General features: G+C 58.1%; 1 protein-coding gene across 2 annotated transcripts; it reads right to left on the bottom strand.

The window, feature by feature from the left end:
- Nucleotides 1–108: 108 nt before the first annotated feature.
- WDR38 (WD repeat domain 38) lies at nt 109–7624 on the bottom strand. Of its 2 annotated transcripts, XM_019541029.1 has the most exons (9): nt 7022–7624; nt 5986–6106; nt 5026–5142; nt 4340–4437; nt 3820–3900; nt 3448–3567; nt 3092–3241; nt 2410–2457; nt 109–1901 (listed from the first exon to the last, which is right to left on the bottom strand). In XM_019541029.1, exons 1-9 carry the CDS (start codon nt 7088–7090, stop codon nt 1779–1781), a joined length of 927 nt encoding a protein of 308 aa, XP_019396574.1. In that variant the 5' UTR covers nt 7091–7624; the 3' UTR covers nt 109–1778. The 2 variants fall into 2 exon arrangements, with proteins under 2 accessions (XP_019396574.1, XP_019396576.1); XM_019541031.1 differs by lacking the exon at nt 3820–3900.
- Nucleotides 7625–17021: the final 9397 nt, after the last annotated feature.

Genomic DNA, 17021 nt, shown 5'->3' with positions numbered 1-17021 from the left:
TTTGCCGTCAGTATTTGCATTATAGTGCTCAGTTTATAAAAGACAGCATGGAAAGCTATTCTAAAGTGCAGCCTTATACTCTAAGCAAGTAAGTTTTTTGCAAATATCTTAAGTTGCTACACTTTATTTTGGAGACAAGCATTTACATTCAGATTTCTCTTTCAGAACTTCAGCATAAAGATTGTGTACTAAACAGATCATCATATTAGTGGTGGGGAGACGGACCCTCTAGAATCAGTAAACTTACCTTTGGGTTTTTTCTGGTTCCATTCCAAACAACAGCGACCCACTGTGCATGGAAAGTAGACAAACCTTGCAAAGTGCATGGTGGGTTTCACTGAAATTGAAGATTGTTCTTTCCCAGAAATTTATTCTGAGCAGTGATTTTTATACATCTGAGTTCTTTTTTTGACAAGGGATTCTAGATCCACTGCTAGGACACCAAAAATGTCTGCACTGTCATTCTCGTTATCTACACAATGCTGTATTTATCACTTTAAGCCATCTGGTGCCCAGTTAGACCCATTTACAGATGATCACTAGTGATGACAGCATTATCAGTAGTGCTTGGACTACCAGTACGACTCTTTCAGCAGGTGTTTGAAGTGTTGCTGGGCTGGCTGGCTTTCTGCAGCCTTAATCTTCAATTTACAGGGACGGCCTCCCTCTGAGAGAATAATGCATGCTGATGAGGTCTTTGTAGCCTCCAGCAAGCTATTCTTCTTTTTCTTTTTTATACAAGGTTCAGTTTGCTTTTTCGGCTTGACAAAATTTATCATTACCTTGAACTTCAGTCCTGTGAAGATGTGATAATCTGAAACTTGAGCGTTGTGTACTGAGGCCTTGTAACATAAGTTGTCTGAGCCTCACCTTTCATGAGATTCACCGCAGCCTTTCTCCATCACATTTTTTATTTTCAAAACTTGTGGATTATTACGCACACACTTGGGTGGACCTGGTGGTGGTGGGCGGGAGATGAAAAGTATAGGCATGATGTGAAAACCAGACTCTTTGAGATCATGTATTCTCTGCCATCTGCAGGCTCCTTTCTGTCCTGATTTGTACACACTGCCCACCCCCTCTGCCAGTCCCTCGCTCTGCATGCTGGTTGGAGGGATTTTGCATGCTGCTTTCAGGTCCTTGTGTGAGAAGAATGATTGGGCTTGTATCTGGTTACTGTGAAGTTACAGGAAGACAATTACAGTTTATGGTGCAATCTGATAGTGAAAGGCCACTCTTCAGCTTTTCACCCCTAAATGTAGTTCCCCAGGTGAATAACTGGTAGTGTTTTGTACTGAATTACCACTTTGGGTGCATTAGTTCATCTACTGAGAAGCTAGTGGTCCTCTTTAAACGTTAAATTGGAGCTAAGAGGCAGTTGCCAGGTTGCTTTCACATTGCATTTTTTTGATATGCAGTGCAGTCAGTCCCAGTTGGTCCAGGTTTTGGGCATGTGTTCAACTTTTAGTAAGCCTTAGTGCTTTTATTACTCAGTGCCCTTCTACTCCTGTGTATCCCCGAGTAGGAGAAGACATTGGACCCAGATACTCGAGAAGGACCTATGGGATGTCATAATGCCACCAGGGGATTATCCTGGAGTTCAGAGCTGTGGTCATTTGTGTAGCAGCACATCACTGTTAGGTGGACTTGTACCAACCTGCCATGGGCAGGCTGATCATTTGCTCTCAGGAACTGGCCATGTCTGATAACGTCCCTTTCTAGTTCTCACTCGGCACTTGACCATTTCCTTTCCCTATTGAAGCACGATGGTTTAGCTCTCACACTGTTCTCCAGGTTTCCCTTTTCCCCTCCTGCAGTTGTTCATCTTGGGCGGCAGCTCCTGAGACTAGAAGAGCACCATCTGGGCTGAAGATGCAGCTAGAGGCTTGATCCAACATCACCTGCCAATAAAGTCTTGGTTCAGATTCAGAGAGATGTTCCTGTTCCTTAAAGCACTATTTCTAGGGGATCTGGAGGGCCATTGTAATGATCTGTGGTCTAGAGCTTAAAGCATTGCCTTTTGCAGCTAGAAACATGTCTTGGCCTGTGAAATTCTGTTGCTGGGTTTCTTGCCCTACCACCTCCTGGTGACTGAGGGTGCATTATTGATCATGCGGTTCTGGAGTGAGTTGTGCATGGAAGCTGCACACAAACACTTTTAGGTGTAGCCTTTGCAGTAAAGCAGCAGTTGTTGGCTAGTACACAGCATGATGCTGCAGGGTGGGAAGAGAAAACTACTTATTCCAACTCAACCATCAGGAGCTTATGGAGACAACTCTCATCTTCCAGTTTGAACATGGGCAGCAAGATGGGTTGATATTATATGTCATAACAAATTAAGTTTAGCTTTTGTTTGAGTGACATCAAGTGTCGGTAGAAAGTTGACTGGGTTAAAGAAGTAAATGTTACCTCTAAAGTTTCTATACACTTCCCTGTTCTGGAGTCCCACACTTTCACCTGTAAAATGCAGAGCCAATTAATAGTTTGCTTTACAAAAACAATTGATCTTCAAAGCAGTGAGCTGCACCTGCCACTAGAGAGGTTCCTTCAACTCTAAAGTATTTGAAGAGGCTTAAGGTGCTGTGGAAGTAATGCTGTGGGCAGTAATGCAGCTTTAACACTGTGTGCCAGAGGAACTCTGGATTTCATGAGACACCCCCACACCCCAGACAGAAAATGACTAATTTGCAGAGAAATTAATTTCAGTGCAAGCTGGTTTCACTGCTTGTGGAGGTTTTGTAGCTTAAAATATGCTAACCAGAGAGAGGGTTGGTTCAGCATGTGCCAAAATGCGTGCCAGTTCCTAAGCAGTCCTGTGACGTGGCATTGTGAGAGGGACAATAAGATACCCCACCTTTGCCCATCTGAGGACTGCATTGCTAGCTTGCTAGGAGCCAGTGGTCTGGCCCTGCTTTGTTCTGTAACAAAGGGATCTAGCTTTGCAGAGGCCCAGGGTTTGAGCAGCCAGGGTGCATGTGTTAAGGAGTGCTGTATGATGTGCCTCTTAGTCTTCAGAGCCCATATTTAGTAATCAGGACAGGCAGTATTGCAGCAGAGCTCTCTGCTTGCTCCCTCTGCTGGGGTTACCCACACTTTCTGAATAGCCTGCAGTGGCCAGCAGCAGTCCGTCCCTGGAGAAGGACACGCTCTTCACCCAGGATGAATGCCCCTCCAGGAGGAAAATGAGCACCCCGCTGCATGGATTCCAGATCCGCACGGTCTTGTCCCACGAGCCTGATGCCTGAAAGTCAAAGAGCAGAATAAGAGGTGCTGGAGATGTGGCATAAGAGGTGATAAACCCAGAGATGAGCAGGCAGGCTCTAACTGGATTTTATCTGCTCTGCACAGGTGGGGGAATGTGCTCTAAAAGCATCCTCTCTGCAGTGTGCTCATGTTTGCAGTCATTCAGAACAGCAAAGGAAGCTAGAGAGGGCTCTCGGCTCTTACCAGCATTCCTGATGCGGAGAAGCAAACACAGCTAACATTGCCCTGATGTCCTTCCAGAGTGTTATCTCCATCTGTACACAAACTCCAGACTTTAACTGTACGGTCCCAGGAGCCAGTTGCCTGGTAAGAAATTAAAAACAGTAATTCCTGCCAAATCTGCGCCACCCGGATGCAGCAGAAGCCTCAGACAAGAACAGAAACTGGGCTTATAGCAAAATCTCTGAAATTACAGCTGTCAGATCATTGATGATACATGCAGCTAAGCACCTAGTGGGCAGAATCTTCTATTGGAAAGATTTCATGCTGTGAATCGCTAATATACCACTCATGTCAGTAGGGAGAGGAAGATGACAGGAAACTAAAATTAATTACCAGGTACTGCGTGTTCAGGGAAAAGTCGCAGCTTTCAATGACATCACGGTGCCCAGAGAAGAGCCTTAACATCTGACCTAACTGCAGAGACGAGAGGGGAGCAGCAGCTGGCAAGTGGCGCCTCTAAAACATTCCGTGCCATCGGTCAGGGGGCGAGCTGTGCCTCCCGTGGGCTGGCTTGGCCCTGCGAGCTCCGGCTGTGTCCCAGGGAGCTGAGCTGCACTGCGCTCTGTTTTGAGTGGTAGTCCACATGCCTGGGAAACGCCTCTGAACAGGGCAGAGGATGCTCAGGGTTTGCCCTCTGAGCAAGTGACATGATGGGTACTTCACTCCCCCTGAGGTCTTGCCCTCCTGTGTCCAGCCCAGACCTATACAATGGGGAATATCGGGGATTGGGGTAACGGAGGTAGTTTCCTTCTGTGGGTGCAGGTAGGAGAAATCAATGTCGAAGGAGGCCTTTTCCGTGGCCTCCAAGTATGAAGCAGGCAGGGCACAGGAGCCGCATTGGAGCCCACTCTACCTGCGTGTCCCACAGGATGGCCATGTGGTCCCAGCCTCCTGACAGGAGCTGCCGGGCATCGGGGCTGAAGCGCACGGTCTCCACGCTCTTGCAGTGACCTGGAGAACATCAAGGGGGAAACTGTGTGGGCCATATAACAAGCCAAATGCTGTCACGTGAATGGAGCAAAGGAGCTCTGAGCACAGGGTGGCAGCTGGGTTTGCTGACAGCTCTGTAGGAGCTCATGTCATGGTAATTAACCACATTAGCACCAGGGGGAAGCTGAAGCCTCTCGGCTTCTGAAACAGCTTGGACTTTCCCTTCTGGTACCGCGGCCTTTTGGGTTTGCTTTCCAGGCCCCTCTGTCCTGTCCATGCCTGCACTGATGGCTGGGAGCATTCCCCTACCTGTCTGCTGCAGCCGCGCCCTGCCTCTGGACTCAGCTGAGCTGCCCCTGGCTGGGCTGGTGTTTGTCTGGCTCCATGACTGGTCTGGAGAATATAGTTGTCCTTGGGAACCCAGTTTGGCTGCAGAGGGCCCAATCCTGCCTTGCATGCACTGCTGCTGTTCTCCCAGAGGCCACTGGGGTTCTGAGCAGTGTGGGGTTCACTCCCCTATCAGCCCAGCACCCTGCCCTTTGCTGCAGCCTCTGTGGGCACTCCAGCTCCCTCCTGACACTGGCAGCCCCAGATCTCTTATTCACACACCTTCCAGCACGTGGATGCACTCAGCGGTTGCCGTGTCCCACACTCGAACCGTGCAGTCGTGAGAGGCACTGGCAAAGAGGGCGCAGTCTGGAGAGAACCTGCAGTCTTTCACTGGCCCTGTGAGGAGGGAAGAAGGGGATGAGATCCATGGGATCGTATTTGGGTCCAGGCGGTCCACACAGCTGCTTTGCAGACTGGACCTCTTTGCAAGGCAAAGCGTTGGGGATGACAAGTCCAGCACATGGAGGTGGCAAGGATGAGCAGTCGTCTCTTAGACCTGGACTCGCTGTAGGCTCCATTTGGCTTTGAAGGGGACTGTGGCTGCAAACCACTCCACTTCATTCAGGCAAGGTGCAACTCTGCAGCTCCCTGCAAATCCTCGCTGCCTGCAGAGGAGCCCCACTGGGCTTGTCCATGCCTCTCATTCTGAAGGTCATCTCCATCCCTGGCAGGTCAGGCTGCTGCTGGCAGTCCAGATACCACAGGGTAACAGGGAAGAGCAAAGCAAGGCAAAAGCAGAGAGCAGAACACAAAAAGAAGGCCCAGCTGGAAAGCCCTTTCTTTCTTCGTTGGATGAATGGTTTGGGTAGCACATATATGAGCTAAGTTACTGCTGGTCCATGGACCCTCATGCAAACTGACACCACCCCAGTGCTGGGCATCCTAATGTAGCTGGTGTGTAAAGCGGGTATTTGCTCAGTGGACGCAATGGGTCTTTTACACATTAGAAACCACCTGGAGGTATTTGGCGCCTTCACAGCACAGAGATAACATTAATCCTTGCTGTCTCCCTGTGAGTGGGGTCGGTGCAGGGACTGTCCCTGCCATCGTGTACCTGCAGTCTTTGCGTGGGCTGGGACCTGGCAGTGAGTCAGGGCCAGAGGCAGCCTGAGCACTGCAGATCCCTGGCTCCCTGGTGCTACCCACTGTCTCCAGGCTGCGTACGTGCGTGCTCAGTACCTGCGTGGCCGGTGACTTTGCAGAGCAGCTCTCCAGTTTTAGCATTCCAGAGGAAGAGCCTGCTGTCGTCCGAGGCAGTCAGGAGGTGCTGGCAGTCGGCAGAGAAAGCACAGGCATTGACCTGGGGAGACAGAGCAAGCAGCGAGCTCCTTGGAGTGGCCCACCGAAGGGAGAAGCTGACTTGGGAAGGGACAAGAAGGACCCTAGGTGCTGTGCACAGCTGCCCCAGGGCAAGTGGGCTCCAGCGGGTCTGAGTCAGAGGAAATGGAGCAAGGACAGGAACAGGCCACCCACTGCTTGTGGCTGTGAGGTAATGGGGTTGCAACCACCTGAGCAGACTCCTCCGGGACAGTACGTGGACGGCGGGAACACGGGCTCACTCGGGTCAGCTCTGGAAACCACCACAAGCATATCCAGGACCAGGCCAGGACCGTTTGCCACTTCCACCTGGTTTGAGATGGCCTTGTGGTGCCCTGGGGCTCCCCCTGGTACGTCTGACCCTGAGTTCAGGGGCGACTGAACCAAAACCATCCTTCCAGGCTTGGTGAGACATGGGGAGTTACCAGGCATGCTGAGCATCGCAAACCTTCCCCTTCCATCCCTTTTGTTAGTTCCCCCCCGCCTAGGGGACCTTGAGCCTGAAGATCCCCTACCCTCATCTCATGGTGACTCACATGAGCACGCCGAGGCCAACAGCGATTCACTCCCTGCTGGGGGGAGCCGAAGTGCCATCTGCAGCCAGGGCAAATGCCCCAGGGAACGAACCCTCCTGTGTGGTCCGCGGCCCCCCTGCTCTGGCTGAGACCACTGCTCCCAGCCAGCATCCCAGAGCCTAGTCTGAGCAGCCATGGCTGCTTTACAGGAACAACCAAGGCAACCGGTCCTTTCAGTGCGTGTCTTGGAGCTCCTAGAGAGCATCCAGCATTGCCCACGGATGGGGGAAGGCTCTGGAAATCTTTGCTCTAACTCTTTCAGCACTGCATCCATTTTCCAGAGCAGCTCAGGCCCACGAGCGCTGCTGCCAGCCAGGCCTTACCTCGCCTTTGTGCCTCACAAAGTACGTCACATCCAGCACAGCAAAGCGCTCGGAGAGGCTCCTCCACATCTGTGCCTGGCTTCAGGCGCGGCAGGGAGGAATAGCTGTCTGCTGCCTGGCCAGCGAGCCTGCTCCTTCTCCCCAGACCGCCCAGCCTGCCGCGGGGCGGGGTGGGGTGGCGTGGCAGCAGGGTCTCAGCTCATGCAGGAGCCTCTTCCAGGAGGTCAAGAGCTGGTTTAGGTCGGCTGGTGTTCGGGACAGACACTGTGTACAGAGACGCCGGGCTGTCTCCTTGGTGACACAGGAGCGAGTTTGCATTCTTCTGCAGGCTGGCGGGTGGATTAGCAACCACAGCATGCCTGCCCTTCTCTGCACCCCTTGAGAGAAGCACCTTCGGAGGTTCGTTCCACCTACACCGGCTGGTTGCTGCAGGGTCGCTTCACAGTTTCAGTCTGTAAAGCAGAGGAGCGCATCTTCCCTCCTAGAGCAGTGCTAACGTGCTGCTGTTTTCAGCGTCAGGTCAGTGTAAGTGCTCAGGCAATGGAGCCCATCCATTTGCACACGCGAAGCTCGTGCACTTTCACAGCAGCACAGGGGTGAACTCCTGGCAATGCACCTGCTTCACCAGGACGATGGACAACACTATCCAGGCAGCAAAACCATCGCCCCGATGGGGCTGGCCCGGGGCAGTGCAAGGAGCTGCAGTTTCAAGGAGCATGCACGAGGGGGCATGAGAGGCCTGAGCATCGTGTGGCTCGGGGGCCTGTCCTGGCTGCAGTGGTGGGTCCCTACCTGGTCGCGGGCAGGAGATGTGGGACAGGTCACAGTGCGGGTCACGGCTGCACGTGCCAGCTGGAAGTGCAGGCAGGCACCGGGAAGTGGGTGGCTCTGGGTCCCAGGTCAGACACACCTTGTGCAGGGATGGAGGTCAAGACACTCCCACACCATGCTGGAGCCAGGAGTTTGGCCATGAAAGTCCAAGCCAAGCATGTCCAATGCCACCTGCGCTAGGGGGTCTCCACTGGGACCTGCAAATGCCTCTGAATTCATTCTAATCCTCCCGGACAGCTCCACCTCCACCTCCACCCCCAGGCAGCTCCACCTCCTGTCTTGCTGACGGGAGACACAGAAAGGAAAAGGCCTCCCCCAGGGTCAGGCAGGAAACCCACAGCAAAGCAGCAGGCATCCAGACCCCTCGCTGTGCAGGAAAAGCACCTGTCCTTCATGCACTAAAGGCATGAGTGTATCGGGACTACCCAGCATAGCACAGGAGCTGTGAGCAACCGTGCGCCAGCGATGCTTGGGACTTAAAGGCTCCATGCTTTCAGCAGTGGCAGGATGGGCATTTCATCACGGTGGCCCAGTGCTCACAATCCCCGCCCCCATGGGATATAGCTCGCTGCTTCCCACCTAGCAACTCTTGCTTCTGGAAACTGCGGGATACTTGTCCCCCCTTTTGCTCTTTCCTCCTTTCCAGCTCCTGGCTCTCTTATTCCTAAACTAGAGCATCTGACCTGTTCTCCCCTTCCCGTGAGGTGTGCACCCTTCCAGCACTGGCCCCGGCTTGTAAGTGACCCTGCTAATTAATCGATGCCTGCAGAAAGATGACACGGGCAGCTGCCAGCAGCCTTTCCCCACGGGGCAGTGGGGCCTGAAGCACAGACTCTCGGTGGGTCCCTGCGTTGTGCCTGCGGGCTAGTCGCTCAGGGCCCAGGACCTGGCACCAGCGTTTCCAAAAGATCAGGGTTTGCAAGGATGCAGCTGTTTGTTTTTCCCTTGTAACTGAAGACATCCCACAGCCTGAAGCAGATTTCCTGGGGGAAACACTTCTCCAGTAAATCAGCCATTTTCAGGATGAGTGGGACAGGAATCTGAACCAGATGCAGGCAGACCCGGCCCCAACCACAAGCCGCTTGCGGCGGTCACCCTAGGGGGGCCGTGGCCATGCATCTCGGGAATGGTGCTGGGAAAGGCAGGCTTTCTTCTCTCCGCAGGGGCGGATGGGGTGAGTCAGAGCTGCACCTGCCTCCGTCAGTGCCCGGCTGCCCTCTGCCCTGCCCAGCGGGTTCGTGCTGGTAAAGAAACAGCCCCAGTTCCCATGGGCCTGCTTCAGCAATGCTCTTCTGGATCCCCCGTCGGGGAGCACCAGGCTCGTAGCAGGCCGGGCCCTGCTCGGAAGGTGATGTTCCCAGTCACACTGCTCAGACCTCTGAGACCATACTGAGATTGATGTCACCCTGAGCAGGACCCCACGTTTGGAGGACGGCTGCGTGTGGCTGTCCCAGTACACCTGGCCCAGAGCCCCTCCGACTTGGATACCAGTACCTGTTACCACAGCTCCCCAAAAGGATGCAGGGGCAGGACCCCACGGTGTGTTTCGCTTCTGTGTGGAGAGGGGAGAGGCACTGCCCGTGGGCTGTCGTGTTGGGGGAGAGCAGTGCGGGGGCACTACCAATGCTGGGGCGTGAGGCTGAATTGGCTCCTGTCTGTTTCCTGAACTTCCCTTCCTCAGACCTGAGCATGACAGTTTTGCATCAAAAGCTCGTCTAACTTCATCCCAGCTGCAGAGTTGGTCCAATAGGAGAGGTGACCGTAAGAAACCCTTGCCTTCTGTTTGCAGAGCGCTTTCAAGAGCGCCATAGAAACGCAGTCTTCTCCCCAAGTGTGCTGTCCGGAGCAGCGGGTCCTGGTTAGCGTGGCCTGGGAGCTGTGGCAGACCTCAGGCCTGGGGCTGCTCTCGTTGCCTCCGCTCTGTTAGGCTTTGCCAACTGCTGTGTAAATGCAGAGGGTTAAACACTCCCTTTGCCCATGGCACTTGCTAGAAGCACAGCAGTGTCCATATGTCCAGAAGGCCTTGGCTGGACCTGACCCACAGCCTCCTCTCTGAAAGGAGCCACACAGGAGCTCTTTCCTTTCCCACTGTGATGGGTTGTCCGGGCCCGTGCCACCTTCCTGCAGTGCTGGTTGTGGGCATCTGTTAGGTGAGGGGCAGCAGGGCGATTTTAACAAGCTGAGGTCACCCTGAGGCCTCCCTGCATCTTCTGATCTCAGCTGCCCCCTGAGCTGAGCCTCCAGGGAAAGGCAGCGGGGTCTGGAAACTCAGCACCTCCAGCCAGACCCCACCTTTTCCACCCAGAACTGGGACTGGAAAGTGGGGGCACAATGTGACTCCCTCCAGGCTGGAAGGTTTTGCACCGGCCCCCCATGTAATAACTCTCGCAGTACTCAGCACTCTTCTAGGCAGCCGCACAAGGTAGGAAATGAAGGGAGAAAGCAGCTGACAGCTCTGGTACACGCGCGAGTGACTCTCACCCACCACGGGCCGCTGGTGGCACTGAACACATGCAGCAGGGGAAGCAGTGGTATAGGAATGCACATGGCCGGCATATCATTTTCCTCCCAGACAGATCCAGCTCACAACAAGCCCCTGTGTTGTCACTGGATCCAGCCTGGGAAGGATAAATGTCAAGCCCTGCTTGCCGTGCAGCCCCGGAGTCACAGGTCTGCCAAGGGCAGCAGCCCGGTCACTTCCCTGAATGGCTCGTTCTGTTCCTGGGGCTTGTAAAGCAGCTTGCTGGGGGAGGACGCGTCCCGTGCATCATCTGAGCCCCGCTGGGGCCATGAATGAAATCAGTGTTCTGTCCCTCCCTCACTATTCAGCTGGCCACTGCTCCCACCATGGCTGCAGCTCGCAGGACAAAGGTGCCACTGGCTCGGTCGCACAAAGGCTGTGAGCAATTCTGCCGATTCCCTGCTCCACGAGACGTTACCGAACGTCCTCTGCTCTAAGGACCGGGGAGTGGGGGGGTTGCCTGGAGTCGGGAAAGCTGGGCTGGGTGCCAGGCCCCGAGAGGGCTGTAGTGCAGAGGCTAATGATGTCTCTTCTTGCCCCGCCTGTCACTGGGCTTGATGCATGGGGCAGGTCCCTCCCTGTGGCCCTGTTCCCCTGGGGATGCCGACGCAGAGGTGAAGTGCGTCTGGATGAACGTTGGTGAGATGCTCCGAGACCCCGGGACAAGGGCGTGAGATGCCCTTGAAACCTGGCTTTCCGCCTCTAACAACCAGACCTTCTGCTCTGCTCCGACCTCGCTCTGGGCCGCCCCAGCGAGCCTCCCTGCGGAGGAGCAGCGCCTCTGAGCACAGCAGTAGAGAGCGCACGCCGCTTACCACGTAACTCCCGCATCCGATTGAACGCCTGCCCCAGACCCACTCCCTGGTGCCTCCATCGCCTCCTTCTCCCCTGCAGGCTGCGGAGGCGGCCCCTGCCCCCCAGGGCCAGCGCTCCAGAGCAGACCCGAATGCCTGGGGGCAGCGGGGGCTAGCTCTGGGCAGCGGAGGGCGAGCAGCAGGTACTGGCCCAGGCCACTGAAGCACCAGCGCGAGGCGGCCAAGGCCAGCAGCGCCGCGAGGCTGTGTCCAGAAGGAGCCAGGGGATGTGACGGGCACCCCCACGGGAGTCCGCAGCGAGCAGCTCCCCTACCGGCCACGCAGCCTGGAGGAGGCTCTCGGCTGCAGCTGCTGTCCGGGCTCCAGCTGGACAGGAGTGCCGGTGAAGCCAGCCCGGGGCGTCATGCGGGGGATGTTCATGCAGCAACCTTCCTGCGTCGTCCCCCGGCGGAGGAAAGGCCCCGCGTTGCGCTGGGAGCCTGGTCGATGACTTAGAAGGAAAGCCAGCCCCCGGCCTCTGGCAGCAGCGGGGACCCTCACCCACGGGCTCTGGGCTGCCGAGCCCTGGAGGGGGTCCATGGAGGGGGCTCGTGACGCGGGGGCTACATCCACCGGTGCCAGCGACTGTAGCCACAGCCCAGGCCTGCTCCAGCGGTGACTCCCATCTAGGCAGCTTGCTCTTCCTTCAGACCTGCCCCAACTCAGCCCTCGATCCTGGGGGGCCGTGCGGTGCCTGGCGGCAGCCTGGGGAAGAGCTGGAAGCTGGCTGCGGAGGGAGCCCAGCTGCAGCGAGGAGGCTGGAGCTGCGGGGGCTGCAGGTGCCCGGGGAGACTCTGACCACCCAATGTGCCCCCAGGAGAGGAACAGGGAGGCATGGGATCAAAGTCGTTTGTCCCCTCCGCCGATCAGGATCATCCAAGAGGCGAGGGGGGTCACTGATCCCACACAGGCGAGGCTGAGCCCAACGTGGTGCGTAGGACCCGGCTGGTGCCCGGGGGTGTTTCTGCCAGTGAGCAGGGCAGGGGAAGCTTCTCCCTGCACATGTCCCCCGTGCTACGAGGGATATATATCCCCGTGCTGGGTCTTCGTGACCCCATCACAGATGGGCCTCGCAGGTGTTTGCAGGTACCAGCCTTGGCTCATGGCAAGTCATGCTGGGGGAGGTGTCTGGACGTCACCTGGGCATTGCTGTGCCCCTTTCCCAGAGGGTGACTGCACTGTGCTGCCCGTGGCTCTCTGCGCCCTTTACTGTAAGGCAGCTGCAGAGCCCGTGGCAGGCTGATGAGCCAGTTGCAGTGCTGGGCCCTTGAGCTCCAGCACCATTTTGCAGTCAGAGGACCCTGGTCAGTCCCTGCAGATGTGGGGAAGTGGCAGCATCACCTGGACAAAGACCCAGGTCACCGATTACCCTCTCCTCATGCTCCCCAGGAGCATGCAACCCAGAGCACGGCAGGGCCAATGCAGCTCCGGAGAACAGTAGCTAGTCCCAGCATCTGGAAAAGTTTTGCATCCCACGGTCTTTTTCTAATTCTGGCCCATGTGCATGTGTTGATGGATAATGCAGAGCAGGCGCGGCTCTGCGAGCGCAGCAGAGGCGTCGCGGTGTGCTCACCACATCAGCCGACGCAGCGCCGCCTGGGAACGCGCCGAAGGGAGACAGGGTCACGCAGGCTGCGTGGGGACAGGGTCACAAAGGTTGGTCCATTGCAGAATCACGGCCCTGGCAGCAGGAAGCTCTGCTTGTGCCCTGTTTGCTGATCCCCTCCTACAGATGCAGGAGCCATTGGCAGGCCTGGGCAGAGGGCTCCCCCTTCCCCTGCCTGCGGGGTGGGAGGGCTCCGGGAAGCACGTGCGCCCCTGAACTGAGGTACCCGCATCTGCAGCAGGACACGGGCTGCGTCCACACTGGGTGTCTGACCAGGCCTGCTTCCCAACACAGCGAAGCAGCTGGGCTGCGTCCAGCATCGTGTCCGCCCTGGCAGCTGTTGGAAACCACAGCCAGACACAGCTGGGTCCCAGCATGGGGAGGCTGCTGAGGAGATGGGCGGCCTTGGCCTGGCCTGGGAGCCAGGGCACCCCCGGGCACCACGAGGGGAGCCAGCCTGCCCCGGGACCCCACGAGCTGGCGAGAGGCTCAGCCGGCTGCTGCCCTGCGTGCGTGTTGCAGCTTGTGGGGGGCTCCCCGGCGTGGGGGCTGGCAGCTGGGAAATGGGGGCAGCTGGGAGAGAGCAGGGTGGCCCAGTGCCTCAGGTTTTGGAGCAGCTTGGCCTCAAGCCATTTGAGAGGCATCCCTGAGCTCAGCTGCAGTTAACCGGAAGACAGCGTTTGGCAGCCTGGGGCCGGCTGTTCTCTCTCCTCTGCACCTCACATCAGGCCCGTGGGGACTGGGCCCAGGAGGGGCTCCTGGGCCGGGCCTTTGTGCCTCTCGCTAGCACAGCCCTCGTCAAACGCTGGCGGCTGCTTCTTGGGATGGGGGTGTACAGCGCCGTGCACCCCTGTGCCGCACAGAGCTGGGTGCATGCGTGGCTGGAGCGGGCGGGAGGGCTGCAGGGCACGCCGTGTCTCGTGGGCAAGTCTCTGAGCTGCTCTCTGCCTCCCTATCCCCCCTCGCAGGGGGCTGGGAAGCCTTGCGGCTGGTGCTCCTTACCGAGCCGTGACTGATGTCCGTGCGTGGGAACCCTGGGAGCCAGCAGCTGGGAAGGAGCATTGCAGCTCCCCCTCCCACGGCAGCTGCGTCCCCTCCCCTCTCTCCTGCACTGGGGGGTCTTTCACTCCTGAGCCCCCTTGGGACCCTCCAGTGCTCCAGAGACCTGCCGGAGGTGGAAGGGCCGCAGGCGTGGGGGTTCTCCCCAAAGCGCAGCCGAGGGGACGGTGATCTCTGCGGTGTGGGAAAGCAGCAGGGAAGGGCTGGCTGCCCCCTGGGCGGCAGCTTGGACAGCCCCTCCGCATGTCAGGCCCTCGAGCAAGGCAAACATTTAAGCAGGTGTTTCGTGGGCTCCCTGCCCAGCTCAGCACAGCGGGGGCTGGAGTCCGAGCCAAGCCGTCGCTCAGCCCCCTCGAGCTCCAGCTGACAGTGGCTTCGACCTGGACCCGGTCGCCCTCCCATGCTCCGGCTTGTAGAGGAGACACAGGAGAGCGGCCCCACGGGCAGGGCGCACGCCCTGGTCCCGCTGCAGCACCCAGGCACAGCAAGCCTGGCTCCCTGCACGGCTCTGGGATGCGGCCGCAGGGGCCTTGGGTTCAGGGCTGGGCAGGAGGGTGGGCAGCCGCTCTGCTCTGCTCTGCTCTGCTCTGCTCTGCTCACCTGCTGCCGTGGTGGGGTGGGAGGCTGCTGGGCAGGGCAGGGCAGGTGAGCGCCTGCATGCAAGCCGGGCCCTGTGGGCAAAGCTGATGAAATCCCTGCAAACTGGGCTGGATGCGGCGAGGAACAGGGAGCGCTCTGCACTCCTGGCTAGCGGCTCATCACCCGGGTGGCTCCACTGGTGTGCTTTGCTGGAAGGGGGCCAGTGCCCGCGCTCTGCCTGCCTCCGAGCCCACGCCGGGCGTGCTTGGAGCAGCCTCCCGGGCACAGCCAGGCACCGACACTGGCACCGGCACTGCTCCAGGCCTCCGCCAGCGGCAGGGTGCTCTCCCACCCTCCCACGGGGGCCCCTGCACGTCCCGCTCCCTGCTCCGCCGGCAGAGCCAGGCGATTTGGGAGAAGCTGGGCCTGGGAAGCTCCCAAGGGGCCGTTGTGCCTGTGCGGGTGGCATGGGGAGCAGGAGCCCAGCCGTCTCCGAGCCCTGGGAAGGCAACGGCTGCACTAGCACGATGTCTGCCACAGTCCTTGAGGGAGCTCGGAGGAGCCAGCATCAGCCGCACCTCATTGCTCCCCCAGCTCAAGCCGCACTGGCTCCTGGCTGGCCTGAGAACTGGCCTGCGCCCACGCGGCGTGTGGCACAGGGACGTGGGGTTTGCCCAGCTGTATTTTTCTGGAGCCAGCACTAATTGCCCGAGTGATGACTCAGATGCAGATGCCAAGCCGAGGCCACCAGGTCCCGCTGGACTCCGCAGGGGTGATGAGCTCTCTCCAGAAAGTAGTGTTGGAGCAGACAGTGCTGACGAGGCAGCTCACGGGACCCCAGGGAGCGGGCAGGGGGCCAAGCCACAGCCGAAGGCAGCATGGCGGGTGCCCCCGTGCCCAGCCCCCCGTGTGCTCAGGTAGGCACCGTCATGGCCCCTGGCGTGGGCTGGTTCCTGCCTTGGCTGTGCTGCAGACCCCGTCCCAGGGCGAGCTCTTGGGCAGGAAGGGGCTGCAGACTCAGCCCCACAGCAGACAGTGGCGATCCAGGCGCTCTCCTCCCTGCTCCATCACCAGAGGAGCCCGGGACTGTGCAGAGCCTGCCATGCCTCCCTGATGACCAGCAGGCAGCAGCGAGGACGGGATCCTTCCCCAAGGCCCTTCCTGCCAGCGAGCCACAGCCATGCGTGGGGCAGGGCCCTGCCATCCCCATGTCATGGTGCCGTTTGTCTGCACAAGAGGACGACCGTCCTGCGCCCTGGCCTGGTTTAGCTCCTGTGGAGCAGTGGTGGTTTTTGTCTAACAGGAGCAGGTAGGGTCCTTCCTCCCTGACTCTTTTAACCCTTCTGCTGCTGTGGCAGCTCTTCCGTGCAGCACAGGGAGCCGGGGCACCGTCCCCCCCAGCCAGGTGTTGGCTGCCCGCACCGAGCCTCTTCTGCTGGCAGGGCTTGCGAACCGCGTCGGCTCTGAGAACGGTGGGTGGGAACGCCTGCTGTCTCTCCAACACGGCCCTAAGCAGTTCCAGATGGGACCACTTTCTGCTCAGCAGCTGGATTGCATTGCAGTGATCCTCTCCTTTTATCACCCTGACCTTCCACAGTGGCTCAGGGGGACCTGGCTCTCTGGGACTGCCACCTCTGGATGGTTTCCATGGATGGTGCCTCAGTGCCCTGGTCCCTGCTGGGTTTATGGGGCTGTAAAATCCTGTGAAGAAGTTTCAGTGCAGCCGCAGCCCTGGCTTACATTTGGTCAATCAGTAACCCAAGAAGGGCCCCAGCAGATTTCCCCTCCCAGGGTACATGCGGGCAGTGGTGCCTGTGCAATGTGCGCAGGACATGGGGCAATAAGCCAGCAGGGAGCCTGGCCTAGCTCAGCTCATGCTGGCTGCTGCTTCCCCACTGGCTGTCCCATCCCTTCCTGCAGCCCCTCTCGATCGTGCACAGAGGGTTAATGCATGATGTTTGACTACATGATGGCCGTAGAGGCCAGCGTGACACCTGCAGCCCATGTGCCGATTGCCTACTCTCCCACACTCCGGGTTCGGTGCGATCCCAGGCTGCCCAGAGCAGCCTCATCCTGCCTGTGCCGGCTGGCTGCCCCCATGCCAGCCGATCAGGATTAGCTGGGATCAAATGGGTCTGTTCTGACTCTGCTGGGAAGGAGCCTGTGGCTTTCCTATAAGGGGCAGGGACCTGCGGGAGAGGGGCTGCTTCCTGTTTGTGCTCAGTAGTGGTCGTGAGCCTTATTTTCTGGGGCAGTAGGCTGGGGGTTAGGAGCCAGCCTGTGGGGTGGCCCCAAGGGGCAGAAGGCTGGTTTGATGCTGTCTGGGGAGCTGTTGAGGGCCTGCGTGGGCAGCGATGAGAGAGAAGCGGGGCTGCAAAAAGTATCCCAGCAGGGAAGGGGAGCCCGAGTTTGAAGCCCTGGTATGAAGAGAGGGAGGGGCCCTGAAAGCCCTGGTGCAAGGGGAAACTGAGGCAGGCTGCGCAGTGCGGTGGCAGCCGCTGGGGGTGCACGCACACCCCATTAGCTCCATGCTTTGGAGCTGACGGCTCC

The sequence above is a fragment of the Crocodylus porosus genome, unplaced genomic scaffold (assembly GCF_001723895.1).
Source record: "Crocodylus porosus isolate Cpor-Errol unplaced genomic scaffold, CroPor_comp1, whole genome shotgun sequence".
In the NCBI taxonomy this organism is placed as follows: Eukaryota; Metazoa; Chordata; order Crocodylia; family Crocodylidae; genus Crocodylus; species Crocodylus porosus.
The sequence above is the reverse complement of the archived record's forward strand: the minus strand, read 5'-3'. Positions and strand labels throughout refer to the sequence as shown.